This window comes from Arvicola amphibius, chromosome 7, assembly GCF_903992535.2.
Source record: "Arvicola amphibius chromosome 7, mArvAmp1.2, whole genome shotgun sequence".
Taxonomy (NCBI): domain Eukaryota; kingdom Metazoa; phylum Chordata; class Mammalia; order Rodentia; family Cricetidae; genus Arvicola; species Arvicola amphibius.
Genome location: NC_052053.1, coordinates 75,754,257 through 75,773,672, shown reverse-complemented (window position 1 = coordinate 75,773,672; position 19,416 = coordinate 75,754,257). Strand labels below are relative to the sequence as shown.

The following is a 19,416-nucleotide window of genomic DNA, read 5'->3' as shown; positions in this document are numbered from 1 at the left end:
CATCTGGTGGCCACATGTGGGGCAAAGAGAGGAGACACACTTTGCTTTTTTCTTAAAAACAGAGGCTGTCTGGGTCACATTGCCCAGATACTTATGGCAAAGTCAGGGAGGGCACTGAACTCATCTCCAGGGCCACCGAGTCCGAGGCCCCAACATCTCCAGGGACTATCACTATCCAGATGAACTTCACCTTCCTGTAGCATCTTCAGCTCCCAGACAGAAGAGGCCTCTCTGCCCTTCTCCTGGGCAGCCAACCTGTGACTAACAGACCCCTCAATAATGCTTAACATAGCCTTAAAACTAGGTCTTCAAACACACAGCCTTAGACACAGTTGGATTTTGCCTCTAGAGGCCTGGGATGGTCTCTGAAAGGCAGGCTATGGGGTATTTCTTCTCTTTCCCAATCTCCACTCCTTGAAGAAGTAAACTTAGTTCTCGTGAGTTTCTAATCCTGGCCTTGGCTTTAGAAGTTTCCAGTAAGACTCTTCCAGCATCATCTGGGTGTCTTACGATACTCTCCCCTGTCCCCCACAACTGTCTATGTTGGTCCTGTCTGCCATTGCTGAACTGGGAGACTGGCTTCTGAACCTGGACGACAGACTGTCTTCTGAAACTAGATGCCTATGCTATGTCCATAATCTTCTTGCTTTGGAGTGTCTGACTGCCGAGTGGGACATGTCTGAGGTACACCCATATACATGCAAGCATGCACCCAAATAAATGCATGCACCCCAGCTTCCTACACACCTCCCAGGCAGAACTGTCATGTCCCATGGAATCTTGGACCGAGTGTGAAGGCCTGATAGGATAAAATATCTGACAGAAGTGGAGTGAAGGAAAGTTCTGTTTGGACTCACAGTCTCCAATGGCAGGGAAGTGTGGCAGTGAGAGCACGTGACAAGTCTCCTCACACTGTCAGAGACAGGAAGCAGAGGGTGACTCAGAACCAGGGGTTCTTGTGACCTTCAAGAGGCCCACCCCTAGTGACCCATCTCTGCCAGGCAATCCCCACCCCCAAAGGTTTCATGGCATACCAAAGAAGCTAAATAAATCCCTTTGAACCAAGTGTTTAGAACAAACCTGTGGGGACAATTCAGACTGAAGGTGCAATGCCATCTTTTATAGGCACCAAGCTCCTTACATGAGACCTCTGGGTGAAGTGGGATTCCCCGCTGTATGTTGTAAATATGTTTAATTACCATTGGTTAATAAAGAAGCTTCTTTGGCCTATGGCAGGACAGAATAAAGCCAGGTGGGAAATACAAACAGAGATATATAGAGAGAGTAGGTGGAGTCAGGAAGATGCCATGTAGCTGCTGAAGGAGAGAGACACCAGAATCTAACAGCCTTGTGGCAAGATGCAAATCAATAGAAATGGATTGATTTACGATGCAAGAGCTAGCTAGAAATACACCTGAGCCATCAGCCAAGCCGTATTGTAATTGATAGAGTTTTTGTGTAATTATTCGGGTCTGAGTGGCCGGGAAATGAATGCAAAGTCTCTGTCTACATCCAGGGACACGGTCAAACCATTGTCTTTGCATTTGATGTTAGTTGGCAAGTCTTTGTGACCAGTTGAGTAGCATCTCCCAGGTCTCCAGAGCCTGGAAGCGTCCTGAATGTAGACACTGCAGGCGCACTCACCATGTGTGCCTGCACTCAGCATGGCTTTAGCATTTGTATGTCCAGAGAAGGCCCTAGACTCCATCTCACATCCTCATGGATGATGTGAGTTGTTTTTTTTCCCTCCAATTAATTGGTTTTTTTTTAAATGTGTGCATCTATGTAGCGCTTGTGTGTCCGGTGTCTTGGGAGCCAAAAGAGGATGCGAGGTCCCCTGGAACCGGAGTTACAGATGGTTGTGAACTACCACGTAGGGGCTGGGGATTTAACCCAGGTCTGGAAGAGCAGCCACACTCCTAACCACTTGAGCCATTTCTCAAGCCCAGATATGTATGTTTGGGTCATCACAACTGATGACGTCTTCTTCTCTGCTCCCCCAGGAAGAACCTCACCTCTCTGCCTCCTAAATACAAATGTACCCTCCTTGGAAGCGGCCCATGCCCCTGTCTATGCATGAGGACCCCATGTACACCACAGCCTCTTTTGGGTGAGTCAAGGGACCTTCAACTGACTGTCAGTCGCTCTAGGACTCGGGGTGGCGGGAGGGCTGCATCCTGGCCTGGATCATGGTAGAAGGGATGCTTCATGTTAGACCTGAAGATCAAAGCTTCAATCTTCGTCCCCATGAACTTGTCAGGAGCGGCAGGACTGGGCATTTGTGGGACTAGGGGAGGGCACAAGGACACATCACCAGAGGTGAGCTGTCCAAAAAATAAACTTGGTGGAAAAAAGGTAAAAAAAAATCAAACTGTGGCCAGGAGGAGGTAGCACATACCTTTAATCCCAGCACTTGTGAGGCATTAGCAGATGAACCTCAGTGAGTTTGAGGCCAGCCTGGTCTACAAAACAAGTTCTAGGACAGTTGGAGCTGTTCCCTGTCCAAAAAAAAAAAAAAACATTCAAACTTTGGCATCAGTATCCAACAAATCAGAGAAATCCAAGTTTGGAAGAAAGGGTCATTGTGGAATTGACATCTGCTGGAAAACAGAACACTAAGGGAAGCTTTGGGGAAACTGAGCCAGAGCAGAGCCAAGAGACAGGTTTCCATCTTGATGGACCAGTGTGGGCAGAACAACAGAAGGCCCAAGCCTGCCCATCCTATGGCAGCTGCGGCAGAGATGTCCACCCCAGCAGGGCACTAAGAATGTCCCAACAGTTTGCAATACTCACTGACCAGGCAGCTCCTGACACTCCCGGGTTTCCTCCGAGTGCTGGCCCACAAAATGAATACTGAATGGCTGAGATGGTATGTTTGAGTCTCTAGTGGGTGAACAGCTCCCCCAAGCTGCTGCTAAGAACATGAACCCTCCACGTCTACAGAAATAGGGCTCAAGGCTGGAATGAGAACACCCGGAAGATTCCCAAAGAAGCTGCCCATTCCATAGGTCAGAATGCAGGACAGCCTCAGCGTGGTGGCTTCTCTCTGTGATGCCTGAGTTCAGCTGGAAGAGGCTGAGCCATGGGAGCAGAAACAGCACACACAGGCTGCACTGGGGTTGGCAACTCCACTTGCAAGGTGCTTCCAAGTGTCCATGCCCTAGGGTGTCTGGCTTCCCATGGCCAGCACTCTGTAAGGCCAGGGAGGAAGGTGGGGCGATGTAGTTGATGACCTCACCTTGGAGCTCACATGCCATTACTACCCCTGGAGGTCAGCAGCCAGTCATTAAGTCCAGCCACATCCATGGGAAAAAGAATGAGACTCCACCTCCCAGAGGGAGCTATATCAGAGAATTTTTTTGTAGCAAAGCATCTTTCCCGAGCCTTCCATACATCTTCCCCATCAGCCCCTCCATGACATCCTCAGGGTAACAGTGGAGAACCTTGTTCACACGCATTCCTGTTGGGGAACACCCTCCAAACTTTAACCCCATGACCCCAAACGGATGAGATGGGTCACTGGTCTAGCCTTGGCTGCTTTGCACTCCCCCATCCTCAGGACTTTTCAACTCCTCTGGGACCAGCTCCAGGACTCCGGATGCTGGCGATGGAAGCGATGGTGGTTGTGATATGGCGGTGATGACGGTGCTGGTGAGGAAGGTGGAATTCTGGGTCTGAGCCCTCCTGAAATCACCACCTAGTCAATACTCATCACACAGGTGACCACGGGACTCTTTGTCCCCATGGGAGCTACAGGGACTCCAGGCACCTCAGGGCCCAAACTGGATCACCCATGAGGCACAGGTCTCAGCCAGGCTCTATGGTAGCCCCAGCCCAGAAGACATTCAGGGGTTCTTCCTGGGAAATCTCAGGATGTTGAACAGACATTCCCATATACTGCCTGGTGCCCCCTTTCACTTGCCCAGCCATGTGCCCCGCCTAACACCCAAGCCACAAGGGACATGCCAATCACACTTGCCTCCTGAGTGTGCTTTGAGCTTTTTAATGCTTCTCACAATTGCCCTTTAATTTGAACCTTGCAGCCATCATACGAGGCCAGTCAGGAAGACAATAGCACGCTGGTGGGAGGCAAGTAGAAATGGAAGCACAGAGAAGTCAAGCCATGTGCCCAAGGCCACACAGCTAGGACTGGAAGCTAACTAACAGTTGTCCAAGCCAACTGCCTCTTTGCTGAACACAGAGATAAATTCTCTCACTTTAAACACTTCTGAGAAGGGGCTTGCCTTGTGGGGTGCCAAGGTCACCTAAAAGTGAAGGAAGAGCCCAGGGGTTAATGCGGTCGAGGGGGTCACCAAGGACCTGAAAATGGTAGTCCTAGTTTGACACTGATTTCCATTTTAATAGGTTGACAGAAATAAATCATTACTAATGTTTGGTGAACCACAGTGCTTGGGACTTTTAAGATCTCTACTTACTATCCGAAAAAGTATATTTTATTATTCCCATTTTACTGGTTTGGGGGACTTTAAGTAAAGGTATAATGTCACAGAGTTAACTGATAAAAGAGCCAGAGTTTGTGTCCAGGTCCAAAGTCTCACTTTCTCTCCTCCCATGCAACCTCTGCTGACCTTCATGCTTTCCTGCCAGTGGGCACAGGCATAGAAGTTCTCTCTGCAGGAAGGCACGGGTTGTCATGGGAAACGGTTGTGGTCCTGGGGCCACCGAGGAGGACATCCTTGTTCTAATCTAATTCATTGCTCATTCCTGACCAGCTCTTGGAGGCTGAGGGGTGACAGACCCTGAGGCAAAAGGTGGGAGAAGGCAGTGTGCCTATCCACCCATCATGGACCTCACTCACGACTGCTAGTGTGGCCAAGGAAGGATTCTTACAGAGCTCAGACCAAGACATGCCATGTCCCTTTGGTCCCATGAGCAGAGGGCCTCTCAAAGGGCTCTCTCAAGTGTCCCCTAGTGCTGTCCACAGAGGGACTGAAGTCTTGCCACCTCCCACATCCTCACTGCCCTGGGGAGCTACTAGCTGAGCAGGTGGACATTTTGATCCCCCTCATCTTCTGTACTCCTCCCTTCCCCTTCCCCTCCCCGTACCCCTACCCTTTCCCTCTCCTTCTCCTTCTCTTCTCTCCTCCCTTCCTTATCCCTCTTCCCTTCCCCCTGTAGACTGAGGGTGCAACTGTCTCTTTTTCCCTTTCTTTCAGCATTGATGTGTTCAACATCACCACGCACGTCCTCGAGTCTACTCTTAACAAGAGCCTTCCAGAGAATAGCGACTGCCCAGACACGGAGTGGTTGAGCTGGCTCAATGCCATCCAGGCCCCCTTCCTCTGGGTCCTCTTCCTGCTGGCTGCACTGGAGAACATCTTTGTCCTCAGTGTGTTCTGCCTCCACAAAAACAATTGCACGGTGGCGGAGATCTATCTGGGCAATCTGGCAGCTGCGGATCTCATTCTGGCCTGTGGATTGCCCTTCTGGGCCATCACCATCGCCAATAACTTTGACTGGCTGTTTGGAGAGGTGCTGTGTCGCGTGGTGAACACATTGATCTACATGAACCTCTACAGCAGCATCTGCTTCCTGATGCTTGTGAGTATTGACCGCTACCTGGCACTCGTGAAGACCATGTCCATGGGCCGGATGCGCGGGGTGCGCTGGGCCAAAATCTACAGCCTGGTGATCTGGGGCTGTACGCTGCTTCTGAGTTCACCCATGCTGATGTTCAGGACCCTGATGAAGTACAACGAAGAGGGCTTCAACGTCACCGCCTGCGCCATCATCTACCCGTCCCCCTCCTGGGAGGTATTCACCAATGTGTTGTTGAACCTGGTGGGCTTCCTGCTGCCCCTAACCATCATCACCTTCTGCACGGTGAAGATCATGCAGGTGCTGAGGAACAACGAGATGAAGAAGTTCAAGGAGATCCAGACAGAAAGGAAGGCCACTGTGCTGGTGCTGGCCGTCCTGGGGCTCTTTGTAATATGTTGGGTTCCCTTCCAGATCAGTACCTTCCTGGACACACTGATTCGTCTCAACGTGCTGTCCGGATGCTGGGTCAGGCATGCCGTGGACGTCATTACACAGATCAGTTCCTACATGGCCTACAGCAACAGCTGCCTCAACCCTCTGGTGTACGTGATTGTGGGCAAGCGCTTCCGGAAGAAGTCCCGGGAGGTGTACCAAGCGATGTGCCGGAAGGGAGGCTGCATGGGAGAATCCATCCAGATGGAGAACTCCCTGGGGACTCTCAAGACGTCTATCTCAGTGGAACGCCAGATCCACAAGCTGCAGGATTGGTCAGGGAACAGACAGTGAACAGAGGCCACCGGGAAGGACTACTTCGAAGACTGGTGGACCCTGAACTACTCAGCCTGGGTGCGGGAAGGAGCTTGAAGCATCCTAGGCAGCCCCAGGGAAACAGGCCAGTGATTCCAGACCTGTCTCATGGCCTGAGCGTGCTGTGAAGAATGGATACCCTGGAGCACAGTGGGATTATTCTGACTGACTGGCACTCTGAGGCCCCATGAGTGGAGGGATCTTGGGGTAGTGTTGGAGCGAGAGCACTTCCTTCCCACGGTGGCTCGGGGAAGGACAGATCTCCAGGAAAAATGCTACCAGGTTCGTCCTGTGGCTACATGCACAGGAGGCCCCACTGACTTGCTTCTAGGTTTCACAGTTTGATGATTTCCTGGTCTTCTGGAGGTTAAACTCTGAGGAGTCCCAAGTAAGGACCCAGAGACTGGGGTTCTGTCACTCCCCTCACCCGTGGAGAAGGTAGACAGTGAGAGAGAACCCCCTCCCCTTAGTGTTAGGGAGCACTTGCTGAATACACAGCATTAGACACTGTGGGCAAGAGGTAAGAGAGTCACAGTGAAATCCGTCTAAAGGGAACCCTGATGTAAGCAGGATGCCCAGGACTTGCAGCCCCTAGGAGGTTGCTGATGGTGTATGAATGCAAGGAACCGTGAAAGGAGCAGAAAGCACTGGGTCTAGGTGAGCCTGTGGACCACACAGTGGCCTGGCCCTGCCCTCTGCTTCCTCTGCTATAATGTGAGAGGGTCCGTCATGTGACTGCGTGGCATCAGAACACACATCACATGGACATGGTTGGCACAGAGACAGTCACCAAGGCTCAGGAACTACCCAATGGGGAATAATCAGTGTTGGAAAACACAGGCTGTGCCTGCAGGTGTGGGAGGCCCTCCCTCCTACCCTTCCCTCCTAGTGCCCCACCCCAATGCACACACAATAAAGTGTTACGCCTGCCCGAATTCCAGAACTCAAATCACCACCACAAGACCACCTCCCATGTAAAAACAAGGAGTCTTTATTCATGAATTAATTCGGGCCCCTCCATCCATCCAAAGCAGCAGCAACGGCAGCAGTAGTGACAGCAACAGCAACGATGACAGCAGCAACAGCAACAGTGTAGAAGAGACCCAGAGCAGCAGAAAAAATGGGAGTTTATATAGGGGCAGAGGCTCTGGGAATTCCAAGCCTCAGGGCTTGTGATTAGCTGCCCCCTAGTGGCTTGAAGGGGGAATTCCAGACTTCCAAGTTTGGGATTGGCTGCCCTCCCAACGTTGTAGGGGTGCTTTCCAGGACTAAGGGAACTTCCCAAACTGCCAGTAGCTGCCTGAGGCTCTGATTGATCCATTTTCCCTGCCCAAGGATTGGCTGATTTTGAGTAAGGGGCAGGAATAGCTCTGCTTCTGGGTCCAAACTGTGTTTCTTTCTCTGGTTCTTTCTACCTGTTTAACCCTAATCTTGGGGCCAAGGTAAATATCTTTGGTATGCCCTAAATCTAGGGATTTAGTGCATTCTTTTGGTCCTAGTTTCAGGGTTTGGGGGCTTTTTTCCAGCTCTAGGTTGGGGAAAAAATGTCTCTTCCCCTGGGTCTGGTCCTGTTTTTAGTTTGTGTTTCTTTTCCTGGGTTGGGGCTTGGAGCCTAGCCATTCGGGGGCTGTGTGGGGGCTGTGGATCAGAGATTTTCTGGGACATGAGTCTCTCCAAAGCATTTGGCACACAGGGATGGTGGGAGGACTGCAAGAGTTTGTGTTGCAAGGAGACAAAGAAATAGAATTCTCCCGGGATCAGCCCAGGGAATCCACAGTCTACAGCCTGGCTGCAATCACTAATTGCCCAGGGCGGTCCTGCTTCACAGGATCCCTGTTTCAGTGGCTAAGGGGTGCCAAACAGTGGCTTAGGAGTGGCTCACAAAGTAGTGGAAGCTACGTACGTACGTAAAGGCAGCTGACCTACCCTAGGTCACTAATCCCAGGGCTATGATTCCAGGCCCAACTCCCTACATGGCCACAGATTGCCTCATGAGTGATGGCAGGGGTGGCCTGAGCTACCTGGAAACTCTCTGACTTGAGACACGCCCCCTGGGGCGGGGACAACACACCTGCTCCTCTAACAGGTCTTCCACTAGAGATAAGAGAACTGCCCCCAGATGGCTTCAGGGTCATTGGATTCCCCATGAGAACTTACTCCAAGAGCCGTGGGTGGGCTCAGTGGTCAGACTCCATACTCCAAGTTCCAGAATCTTCCACAGGAGTTTATTTTTCCACGCGTCCATATCAGTGACTTTTCTCGTGACTGTGACAAATTACCTGGCAGAAGCAGCTTAAGAGAGAGAAAAGGTTTGCTTTACCTCACAGTGTCAAAAAGGTTTCCGTCCACTGTAGCAGGCGCGGTATGGTAACTGGGGCATGCAACAGAGGCGTCTTACATGGAAGGGACCAGTAAACAGACACAAGCGAGACCAGGGGCAGGATATGACCTTCCGTGGCTTGACCCTAGCTGGTGACTTGCACCAACTAGATATGATTCCCTAAAGGTTTCATAGCTTCCCCATATAGGGAATAAAATCTCAAAACATGAGCGGAGGGGCGGGGGAGAATTTCAGACCCTGTGACTAACAGTACTCCAAGTTCCTGGGGAGATATGCGGAACAGACCACACAGTCCCCAACACCAAGCCACTTAGGACCTGGCTACTCAATAGCCCAGGAACTGGAGACTCGGGAAGCAAGCAGAGTTCTGTGGTGTTTCTGCCTAGGTTGGAGCCAGGGGTACAGAGAAAAGGGGCCAAGAAAAGAAACCCACGCTGGCCGCAATGTTTACAAAGGGAGCGCTTACGTGGCAAAACAAAACAAAACAAAACAAAAAACCTTGAATCCTGACAGAGAAGACCTCGGGGAAATTCCTTTTCCAGCCCCAACCTTCCCACACCCCCCCCCCCCCCAGTAAACTTAACACTTGTAGCCAGGAGAGGAAAACAGGTGACGTAAGAAGCAGATGCCAGGATTCTGTGCTAGAATGGAACCCAGCCATGGCCGTAGTATAACGCACTATAGATGATAAGCAGAGCCCAGTCCTCAGAAGAGACGGTGGGCTGTGGGCTCCAGGAACACAGCCTGGCCTCCTCAGGGTGGCTGAAGGGCCTCCACCTGGGTCTCTGCAGGAGGAAAGTTCCCTTTGTGCTTGTGTGGACAGGTCGTGTCCTGGAGAGCTTGAGCAGAGGAAGTGACTGGGCTGCCGATGAGAGGGGAGGCTCCGTGTAAACACTCACCTCTCCTGCTCACTGGAATAAACAGATGAGTTTTGCATAGTGTTTGACTGTGTCACACTTCCTGAAGCCCTGAGCCCTGACCTGGGATCCTGACTCCGGCAGCTGAAAGTGTCGGGAGATGAGGAGCACAGTCTGTTCCTGAGGCTTCTGTCATGGAGATCAGTGGTCTCCAAGTGTGTCCCTTGTGAGTTAGAAGTGGGAGGAGCGTGATTCACAACACACAATTTGTACATATTAATACGCATTGAAATATGTACACTTAAATATATTAAACAAATCGTATTATAATTTTTCAGAAAATGTATTTTGGGTGTTTTCCTCCATGCTGTTTCCTCCGCAGATAGCTCATTACCGAACCCCTTTTCGATGTCATAGCATAGAGTGCCAGGGATGGCCAAGTCCAATCATCCATTTCTATGAAATACTTACATTTGACCTTTGCCTCAAATCAAGAGCATCCTGCATGGCTGTAGAAGGAAGCGGCGGGCTGTGTCCCGCCACCCGGCTAGCTTTACCCAAAATAATTACACGGAAACTGTATTCTTTTAAACACTGCCTGGCCCATTATCTGTAGCCTCTTATTGGCTAATTCTCACATCTTCCTTTAACCCATATTTAGTAATCCGTGTAGCACCACGAGATGTGGCTTACCAGGAGAGATCTTAACCTGCGTCCATCTCAGGAGAATCATGGTGACTCACTATGGAAACTGCCTGAAGTGTCTCCCCACTCCTGCTACCCAGAATTCTGTTCTGTCTACTCCACCTAATTTTCTGTCTCTTAAAGGGCCAAGGCAGTTTTCTTTATTAATTAACCAATGAAAGTAACATAGACAGATAACTCTCCTCCATCATATGGCATCAAGATGAAAGCCACTGCTTGTTTATGAGATGGTGATCTCCATACATTCCATTCAGGTCTGCCTCCATGTCTTCCTTCATCCACTCGTTCATCCAACGAGACTTCATCCTGTGAGTCCACAAACAGCGCTGCTCAGTCTGTTCATTCCAGAAACCTAGGGCTCGGTGTTCACTGCACCCCATCTTCCTCATCCCCGAATAGATAAGCATTCCTTTCCGGTTCTGCCCCCTTGTGTTTCCTGAGTCTTTCTGGGACCGATCATCATGCCTTACTGCTTCTCACCTCCAATATCAGCCGTCTCCCTAATTCTCATTCTTCATTCGTAGGATCAGCTCTTGGGAGCTCAGGTTTCAGAGTCAGGGAGATGTGGAGTCGATTCTGGTTCTGCCCTGGGCTCCCGTTTGATTTTCATCCACGTTATGGCAGCTTTACAATTGGAATGAGCAACGGCATCAATCAAGTCAGAGAACTGCCAACAGGGCTCATGTGGGAGAGAGTATTTAGAACAGCGTCTGGTACCTTCTTGTCAGAACGTTTGTCATCTGTGATGGTAATAACAGCAGTGATGGGGTTAATAATGGTGGCGATGGTGGCAATGATGGCGGTAGTGGCAGAAATGACGGATGGTGATGAAGCTGTTACAGAGGTTGGTTGTTATGGTGGTGATGGTGATGATGATACTCTCCACAAGGTAACCTTTTATATTCCCCACCCCTCATAGAATAAAGCTACATGTTCACATAAATGGCTTGCAAGACCCTTGATAATCTGGCCCCTGTCTATCCTGCTGGCTCCATCTATTCTATCCCGCTCATTCACTACCCTCCGGTTACACCGGACTCAAATGTCCGGGCAGATATCAGGAGACATTCCACTTCTCAGGTGACATTCCTTTTATCAGCCTACACCCCACACTCTGTACCCCGCCTCTGAAGTGCCCCAGAGAGATTCCTGCCCCAGGGGATAAACATGTAGACATGACAAACCACCCATGTAGGGCACAACTATGTGTATGATCCCAGAGAAGCCAGGGACTGGAACCACAATCTCAGCAGTAAGATCTAGATGTGGCACTGTCCACCAGTCTCCCACTACATAGGCCCCTCTCTTGACTCCAGGAGATCCGTGGGGAGAGTTCCTGGTAAGCCCCAGGAGTCAGTCAAGAGCAGGAATTCTGCATCTATCTGCTCTGGCCAGAGCAGTCAAGGCCAAGTGAAGAGATATCGCCTACAGGCCAGACGACCCCATAGGAACTCAGGCTAGCGCATGGATGATGGCTCACTGATGTAGGAAGCCAAAAATGCCCAGGCTTCCTAGTTCAGAATGTGAAGGCTCTGCTTCATAGAACTCGACAGTGCACGCCTCTGTCTCTTTGCTACCCAGTCTCTGACCTCACTTGCCAAGCCTCACATAACCCTGATCCCTCATCCGGGTCCAGGGAGGATTTGGGGGGGATGGGTCAGGGATGAGCAACAGTGGTCAGGAGTTGGCAATAACAATGAGATCTTAAGTCTGTGGCTTTTGGCTGAGTCCAGGCCTAGGTCAACCAGGCCCATGGAGTGTTTCACACGGAGCTAAGAACTAAGGGCTTCATCCTCACCACACCAGACTCACCCCTCTCCATGGAAGTCAGAAAGATCAGGAACTTACTGGGGTCCTCAGTTCTTAAGGAGCCCCAAGGACTCTGAGGTGTACAGGACTTAACCAACAAGCACTACAAAGTACCACAGAAAGGACCTTCAGGTAGTTTCTCCCACGAATTGCTTCTGCACAGGGATCCGGGCTGCTCTCATCGGAGTACATGAACTGTCTTGGGGCCCTCATGAGTACAATTGTTCCTCGTAGACATTTTCAACCTTATGAATGCACAGGGCTTCCACTGTCCCGTCAGAATCTTTTCCCAGGCTGGTGATACATCTGAGTCTCTCTCTGCACTGGGCAGAGACACCATGCCCGGGGTCGGCTCCAGAGTCACAGTCATGGGCGAAACAGCACACTAGAGAGCCGTGCCACCAGGCTGAGACATTGGGCGGCATCAATGTGCAGCGCTCACTGTTCGTTCCTACTGTTTTCAGCTTACGATGTGTTTAGTGAGATGACGCTGATACACTCATATAAATTGTGTTGGGATGTAATCCTTAAGCCCGCATTTCCCCCGTTTCAGCTTTTAGTTCTTTACAGAATTGCACAACCATCGCCATGATTTAATTCCAGAATATCCTCATCATCCCAGAGTGAGATCCCAGACCCATTAGCTGTCACCTCGGATTCCTTTCCTCCCACAGCTTCTGGTAGCCACTCATCTCTGTCTCTCCTTCTGCCTCTCTCCAACATTTCATACAGGCACACTCACGTGTGAGTACCGATGGAGTCTGGCTTCTCTCATCTGCTTTCCACTGAGATGTGACAGTTGTAAAAGCAGTCCCCATGTGACCTGAGATAGCCACTTCACTCTTCCCTCTCCTGGCTTTGATCTCAGTTTCTCTATCTGTAATATGGAAAGTTAATTCTCTAAGCAAGAACATCTCCAGGAGAGGTTGTGACTCTAAAGGGGGGGGGGGGCCTCCAGAAAACCTACAGAGGGTAGAGTCAGCAAGACAAAAGCTGTGTAGCCATGGGCCAGGCTCCTGGCTCACACCTTGGCTCACCACTTCATGGCTGAAGGAAGTTGGGTTAGGTTCATTAGCTCCTCTGTGTTTTCTCATCTAGAACAATAAGGAGCTGGGTTTTGTGACAACGGGGTGAGGTCACTGTCACAGAGGGATCACGGTGCATCTCCCAGGAAAGCACACATCCGTGTGGAAGGAAGTCCACACTGTGGGCCCATTTAGAACAGCGTCTTGGCAGAAGTAAGGGGTTAAAGTAAGGTTATGCTGGAGCAGAGTGGGCCCTCGGTCCATTCCAAAAGAAAGAGGGTCCAGGGTCAAAGAGAAGGCGGGGACACATACTAGAGTGGCATGCCATGAGCCTGAGAGAGCAGAGTGGCCATAGCCACAAGGATCTGAAGAAGCAAGGAAGAGTCCCCTCGGGGCCTCCAGCTGCCACAGTCCCAACACCTCTCCAGCAGGAAGGAAAGCATCCTGAAAGAGAATAGCATGGCCCTGCTTATTGAGTTCTGCATATTTTACCAAGCAGAAGAGACTGGAGCCTTTCCCAAGGTCACATAGAGTGTCAGAGGTCATGCCAGGCTCCCAGATCCAGGAGCATAGGTCTGGTACCACTGGGTTTGTATACCCACCCCTGCAAACCCAGAACTTGTGCTACCCCGCTTCTTTCCTTCCCCCACCCCCAAGGGCAGATGTCTTTGACCAGGTTAAAGAGAAGCTGAATGCTCCACCTCCCAGCTTGCAGCTCATGGAGCCACCAAGCCCCTAGGGAAATGCTGTTACTTTACAGACAATGCTAAAACACAAGAGAAGTGGGGTTCTGAGCCTCCTGGGGGTGCTGCCTTTCCACAGTGTCACCCTTGTGGCCTCCCCAGTGGGACATTTGCTCTTCTTCTAGGACATGCTGGATAGTTTTGTATCAATTTGACACAAACTAAAGTCATCTGAGAGGAGGGAACCTCAATGAGAAAACACCTCCATAAGATTGAGTTGTAGGCGAGCCTGTAAGGCATTTTTTTTTAATTAGTGATTGATGGAGGAGGAGGGCTCAGCCCATGGTGGGTGGTGCCATCCTTGGGCTGGTGGTCCTTAGTTCTATAAGAAGGCAAACTGAGTAAGCCGTGAGGAGCAAGCCAGTAACCAGCAAACACACACACACATACACACCCCACGACCTCTGCATCAGCTCCCGCCTCCAGATTCCTGCACTGTTCCTGGCTTCCTTTGATGATGAACAGATATGTGGCAGTGTAAGCTGAATAAACCCTTTCCTCCCCAACTTGCTTTTGGTCATGGTGTTTCATTATAGTAATAGTAACCCTAAGACAGTGGAGGACAGCCACGACGCCCTCCTGAGCTGACAGGACCATAGTTATTTGCACAACAATGAAACTGAAGTCGCCTCTGCTGGGAGCTCCCAGCCCAGCTGCCTCCCTGGGGCAAGGCCTGCAGTTCTGATGGCAACTGAGGATCCCGGCTCCTGCAGGCAGCATGGAAAACAAATCCAACTGCCCTGCTTGGCCTCCCAGAGCAAGGCTTGAGGCCCTGGGAAAGTGATTCTATGTCTCATACCTACTTCCCTGACATCTGAATTTGGGCCCCCAAAACCTCTTGCCTTGAATTCAGATAATCTGCCGGCTAGAGAAAGGCACAGGGGCAAGGCTTGGTTCCAGGAGACCAGAAACACTGTATGCTGGGGACTTCTGGAGTGGCCCAGGCTTTCTTTCTGATTTTTGTAGGAAGAGGGCCAAGTTCTGAGAAGGGAAAGGAGCGAGCCTCCTCCGGACCCCTGCAGCCCACACTGTACCTGGCATTAGTGGTTTGGGATGTGTTTATTGACCTAAGACAAGTGTTGCTGTTATTAGGTATAAATACATAGCTTCTGAATTCACTCAACAAATCCTGGTCATCCGCAATGCATCAGCCTGATGATTGGCCTTGAGCCTGTGACCTTACCACAAGGAGATAACCCCACTTCCTTGCCAGAAGAACTCACACCTAGTCATGTGAGAGCTAACACGTGTGTGTGTGTGTGTAACACGTAGAAAGTGACAAGGTGAGCAAAGAGCCAGGAAGCCAGGCGGAGGAGCGGTAGCTCCAAAAATGGCTCCATTGGGAAGACCTGAGGGGGTGATCATGTGGATTCCTGGGAAAGGTGCTCCAGGCAGAGGGAACCAGCAGGTCACAGGCCTCAGCCCTGACACCACTGAGGGGATCTGGAGGTTTAGTGGCTGAGCCAGGCAGGGCCTGTGAGGGGTGTGTTCACAGGTGACACTGAAGGCCACATCCTGTCTTTGTTTCTGCTGGAGACAGGGAGTCAACATTTCAAGGGTAGCAATGACTTAGATTCCAAAAGATAAAGAAATGGATGTGATGGTCCAGGTTAGGAAGACCTTCCAATAGGACCTTGGAGAAGTTTCCTCTTGAAGACTGGAACCAGGGCTGAGACTCCCTTGAGGAGAGTTCCTAGAAGTCCCCATTGCTTTTCCAAGCATCCCAATACAGGACCCAAGAGCATAGGTGGGTTCCTTGTAAACTCCCCTGACCCAGTTTCCACCCTCCAGTGGGCATCTTCTCATCCCAGGGCACTACCCAGAGCCACCTACCTCAGGCTAGTTTCAGGTGGCTCAGGCATCCAGATGCTTTCACACCCATAACCATCCCCTGAAGCTGTCCGACTGTTCCTGTAGCCCTCACCCTGGTGCCAGGAGTAAGGGCTACAGGGGACTGAGATGATGGATGAGGTTTGAACAGAAAGAGAGGAGCAGAAGGGCACTGTCTCAGGTTCTCGTGGTGTGTCTTAGACATGCCAGGAAACCTAGCTGCGCACTCACTCACTCACAGTGTGTCCCCAGGTCTATTCAGCAAGACATCAGAGGGGTTTGTGAACTCCAGGAGTAGAGCCACTGTCTGTCTGGAGCATCCGTCTAGCAGGATGAACTGAAGGAAAGAAAGAACGGGAAAGCAAAGAGAAGGGATTCTGGTCCTCAGTCCTAGGCTGGGCTGTGTGAGCTTCCTAACCTGTGTCTGAGAGGGTCAAAGAACAGGGGTCCTTTTGTCTTTGGGGTAATAGATGGTGGGAGAGGGAAACGTGGGAACCAAATAGGCATAAGAAATGGATGGACCCTCCAAGAGGGTCTTCTGGCCTTTTTTGAGTAGGCTCCATCTGTAACTCCCACATGGGTAGTCAGGGCTGGCTCATCCCCACAGACTGGTTGAGTTCTCTTTGTTGCTGAGTTAGTCCCCTGGGTAAAAAAAATGACCACTGTCTTAGGGTTTCTATTGGTGTGAAGAGCCACCGTGTCCACGGCAACTCTTATAAAGGAAAACATTTCATTGGGGCTGGCTTCCAGGTTCAGAGTCCATTGTCCTCATAGCAAGACCCTCTTGGAAGGTCCATCCATTTCTTATGCCTATTTGGTTTTCCTCTCCCACCATATATTACCCCAAAGACAAAAGGATCCCCTGCTCTTTGACCCTAAGCCAGCTTTCCACCTCAGTGAGAATAAACCTATTTTCAAAAACTTTCCATCCTACCCAGAGTGGCCCAGGGCCTGAACCAGACAGCTCAGACTCATTCCCCAAAGCCCTGCTTCATCAGCCTCCACAGTTCTTATGGGTACGGTCCCACCCCAACCTGACCTTCTGCCCTTGGTTGCTTTCATTCCTGTGGGCAGAGAAGCTGAGATAAGGCCCTCCCTCCTCCCATCAGAACTAGTCAAGGGCTCTGCTGAGAGCAGGTCAGTGCTGGGCAGAGAGACGTGACCTCAGGATAGACACTTCTCAGCCACGGTCCAGTCAAGACTCTAGGGAATCAAGGGAGAGCCAGTGCTAGTTAGCAAGGCCTGGCTACACTGCCAAATATAAAATCCCATGCCTTGTGCTTTTCTCTGTCTAAGCCAGCCCTAGAATACAAAGCACCCGCATAAATCCAACTGTCTCCCAATGCCCCACCTCTGGGGAGAGATGTGGCCAGAGGGGAAGGCGAGTGAACTTCTCACAGGTTCCAACGCTCCCTCCTTTATCTTTTCCCTTGTGTTTCCAAGATTTCACAGCCCCTAGCACTAAAAGAAAACATCTGGAAATGTTGCTAGGGGTCGTGAAATCATGGAAGCAGAAAGGAAAAAAATAAAAGAGGGAGAGAGGGGCATCTTTGTCAGGATGAGCGGGACTCACCTCTAGAAACAGAGTTCCAGCCACAAACCTGGGCAGTTTCCAGCAGGAAGGCAGAGCAAGACAGCCAGAGGAATGAAGAGAGACGAGAGGCCGGGGCTGGAGGAGCCTGGTGCCCAGCTCTCAAAACACACCAGGAATTCCTGCCTCTCTGAAAGCCAGGCCTCGGGTAGCTCGACTTCGTGGATGCCAGCTCACACCAAAACCAAACCCAGAGCCGCCAGCCAGGATTAGGAAAAGTTTGACTGGTCTTACTCAACTCCAAGCCCTGCGTGAGTCAAACTTTTTCCTGAGCTCACTGTTTGTACAACGAGGCCCACACTGATGGATTCTTGGCTATGTGTCTTCCGCTACTCATATTCAAGAGGGGATGTGCTAGTGTAGCCAAATCCCAGACCTCCTGGAGCCACTGGGGAATAGGGAAGCCATCACTCAATATACCGACGGGTGAGTTTTGGGTGTCTGTGGGGCCTATTTGGCAACACGCAGTCATTAGGCAAAATCAACAGGCCACAAATGTCAGCAAAGAAAGTGCCAGGTTGTTGAAGGACCTCCTACTAACTCTAAGTGCCAAAAGAAATGCGATGTCACACCTCCCTCCAGCCCATAGCCTCCACTGGCTTGAGACTCACTTTTTGGGTAATCCCCTGTGACATCACAAGAACAGAGGTGGTTTCATTTAAGACTGGCGTATGTCCAGAGAGCTGACCAGTACAGAAACCTCCCAAGACAGCCATCACCATCAAAAACCCAGTCGAAGCTGCGAGCTTTTCCGTTTTCTGTCAGGGTAAGTCATAGCCGTCTGTTTTCCTCTTAGGACCGTTAAATGCAATCATAGACCATGACTCTTAGCAAAAGACAATAAACAAAGCAAGCCCTCGTCTACATATGTACTAGCCCAACAGACAGGCTGCAAACGTTCATTTTGAACAGAATCTGTATCCTATGTCAGGGATTTGTATCCTATGTTTGTGTTTGTTTCTGGTTTAAAGGGATAGCTTTTTGCAGTTTTGAGACAGGGTCTCCCTATGCAGCCCAGTACTGCTTCGGGCTCTCCAGTTCTGGTTTTGCAGGTGTGAGCCACAATACTCAGCTTCTGGTTTGGGGTTTAATTGTGTGTGTGCGCACGCACGTGCGTGTGTGTGCATGTTGAGACAGGTCTCTCTATGTAGACCTGGCTGTCCTGGAGCTCAATATGTAGCCCAGGCTGGCCTTGAACCCTCAGAGATTCTGTCTCTGCTAGTGGAATGCTCAGATTAAAGGCATGCACCACTATGCCTTGTCCCCTCTTCTTAAAAGCTTTTTTTTTTTTTGCCTTTATTTTGGTTTTCTGTGATTGGGAGTTTTGCCTGCATGTATGTATGTGCAGCATGTGATTTTCAGTGTACAGGTGTGTTGCCTGTATGTATGTATGTGCAGCACATGCCTGCAGTGCCTGTGGAGGACAGAAAAGGATGTCAGATCCTCTAGGTCTGGAGTGACGGATGGTTATGAGCTGCCACAGGATTGCTGGGACTCAAACTCCGGTCCTCTGGAAGAGCAGCAGTCAGTGCTTGTCTTAGGGTTTCTACTGCTGCGACGAAACGCCTTGACCAATAAGCAAGCTGCGGAGGAAAGGGTTAATTTGGCTTACACTTCCACAGCATAGTCCATCATTGGAGGAAGTCAGAACAGAAATTCCAACGGGGCAGGAAACTGAGGCAGGAGCTGACGCAGGGGCCAAGAAGGGATGCTGCTTGCAGGCTTGCTCCTCATGGTTTGCTCAGCCTGCTTTTCTTATAGAACCCAGGACCACCATTCCAAGGATGGCACCACCCACCATGACTGGGCCCTTCCCCATTGATCACTAATTGAGAAAATGCCCTGCAGCTGGATCTTATGGCGGTATTTCCTCAACTGAGGCTCCTTCCTCTCCACTCTAGCTTGTGTTAAGTTGACACGCAAACCAGCCAGTACCGTGTTTCTAGTCAATGGGCCTTTCCTCCAGCCTCTACTGTTCCCTCTCCTCTTCTACAGAAACAAACAGTAAATACTGTCAGCTTTGCAGACCAGACAGCCTGGGCTGCACCACTCTGCCCTGCTACCATAGCAAGAAAGTAGTCAAAGACGCAGTTACATAAGCGGTACGTATGGGCTGTGTGCCAATAAAACTTTATTGTCTGGAGCAGACCACGGGCTGGGTGTGATCTCCTGTACTCTTTACTCTGTCCATTTCAGGTCACTGTGG

General features: G+C 50.6%; 1 protein-coding gene across 1 annotated transcript in view; it reads left to right on the top strand.

The window, feature by feature from the left end:
* Bdkrb2 (bradykinin receptor B2) overlaps positions 1-6,288 on the top strand; it is a 28,955-nt gene extending 22,667 nt beyond the window's left edge. Inside the window, exons 2-3 of the mRNA XM_038338141.1 lie at positions 2,004-2,110; positions 5,178-6,288. Coding sequence (XP_038194069.1) covers positions 2,037-2,110; positions 5,178-6,288 — 1,185 coding nt within the window. The 5' untranslated portion in view covers positions 2,004-2,036. The remainder of the gene's footprint in view (positions 1-2,003; positions 2,111-5,177) is intronic.
* Positions 6,289-19,416: the final 13,128 nt, after the last annotated feature.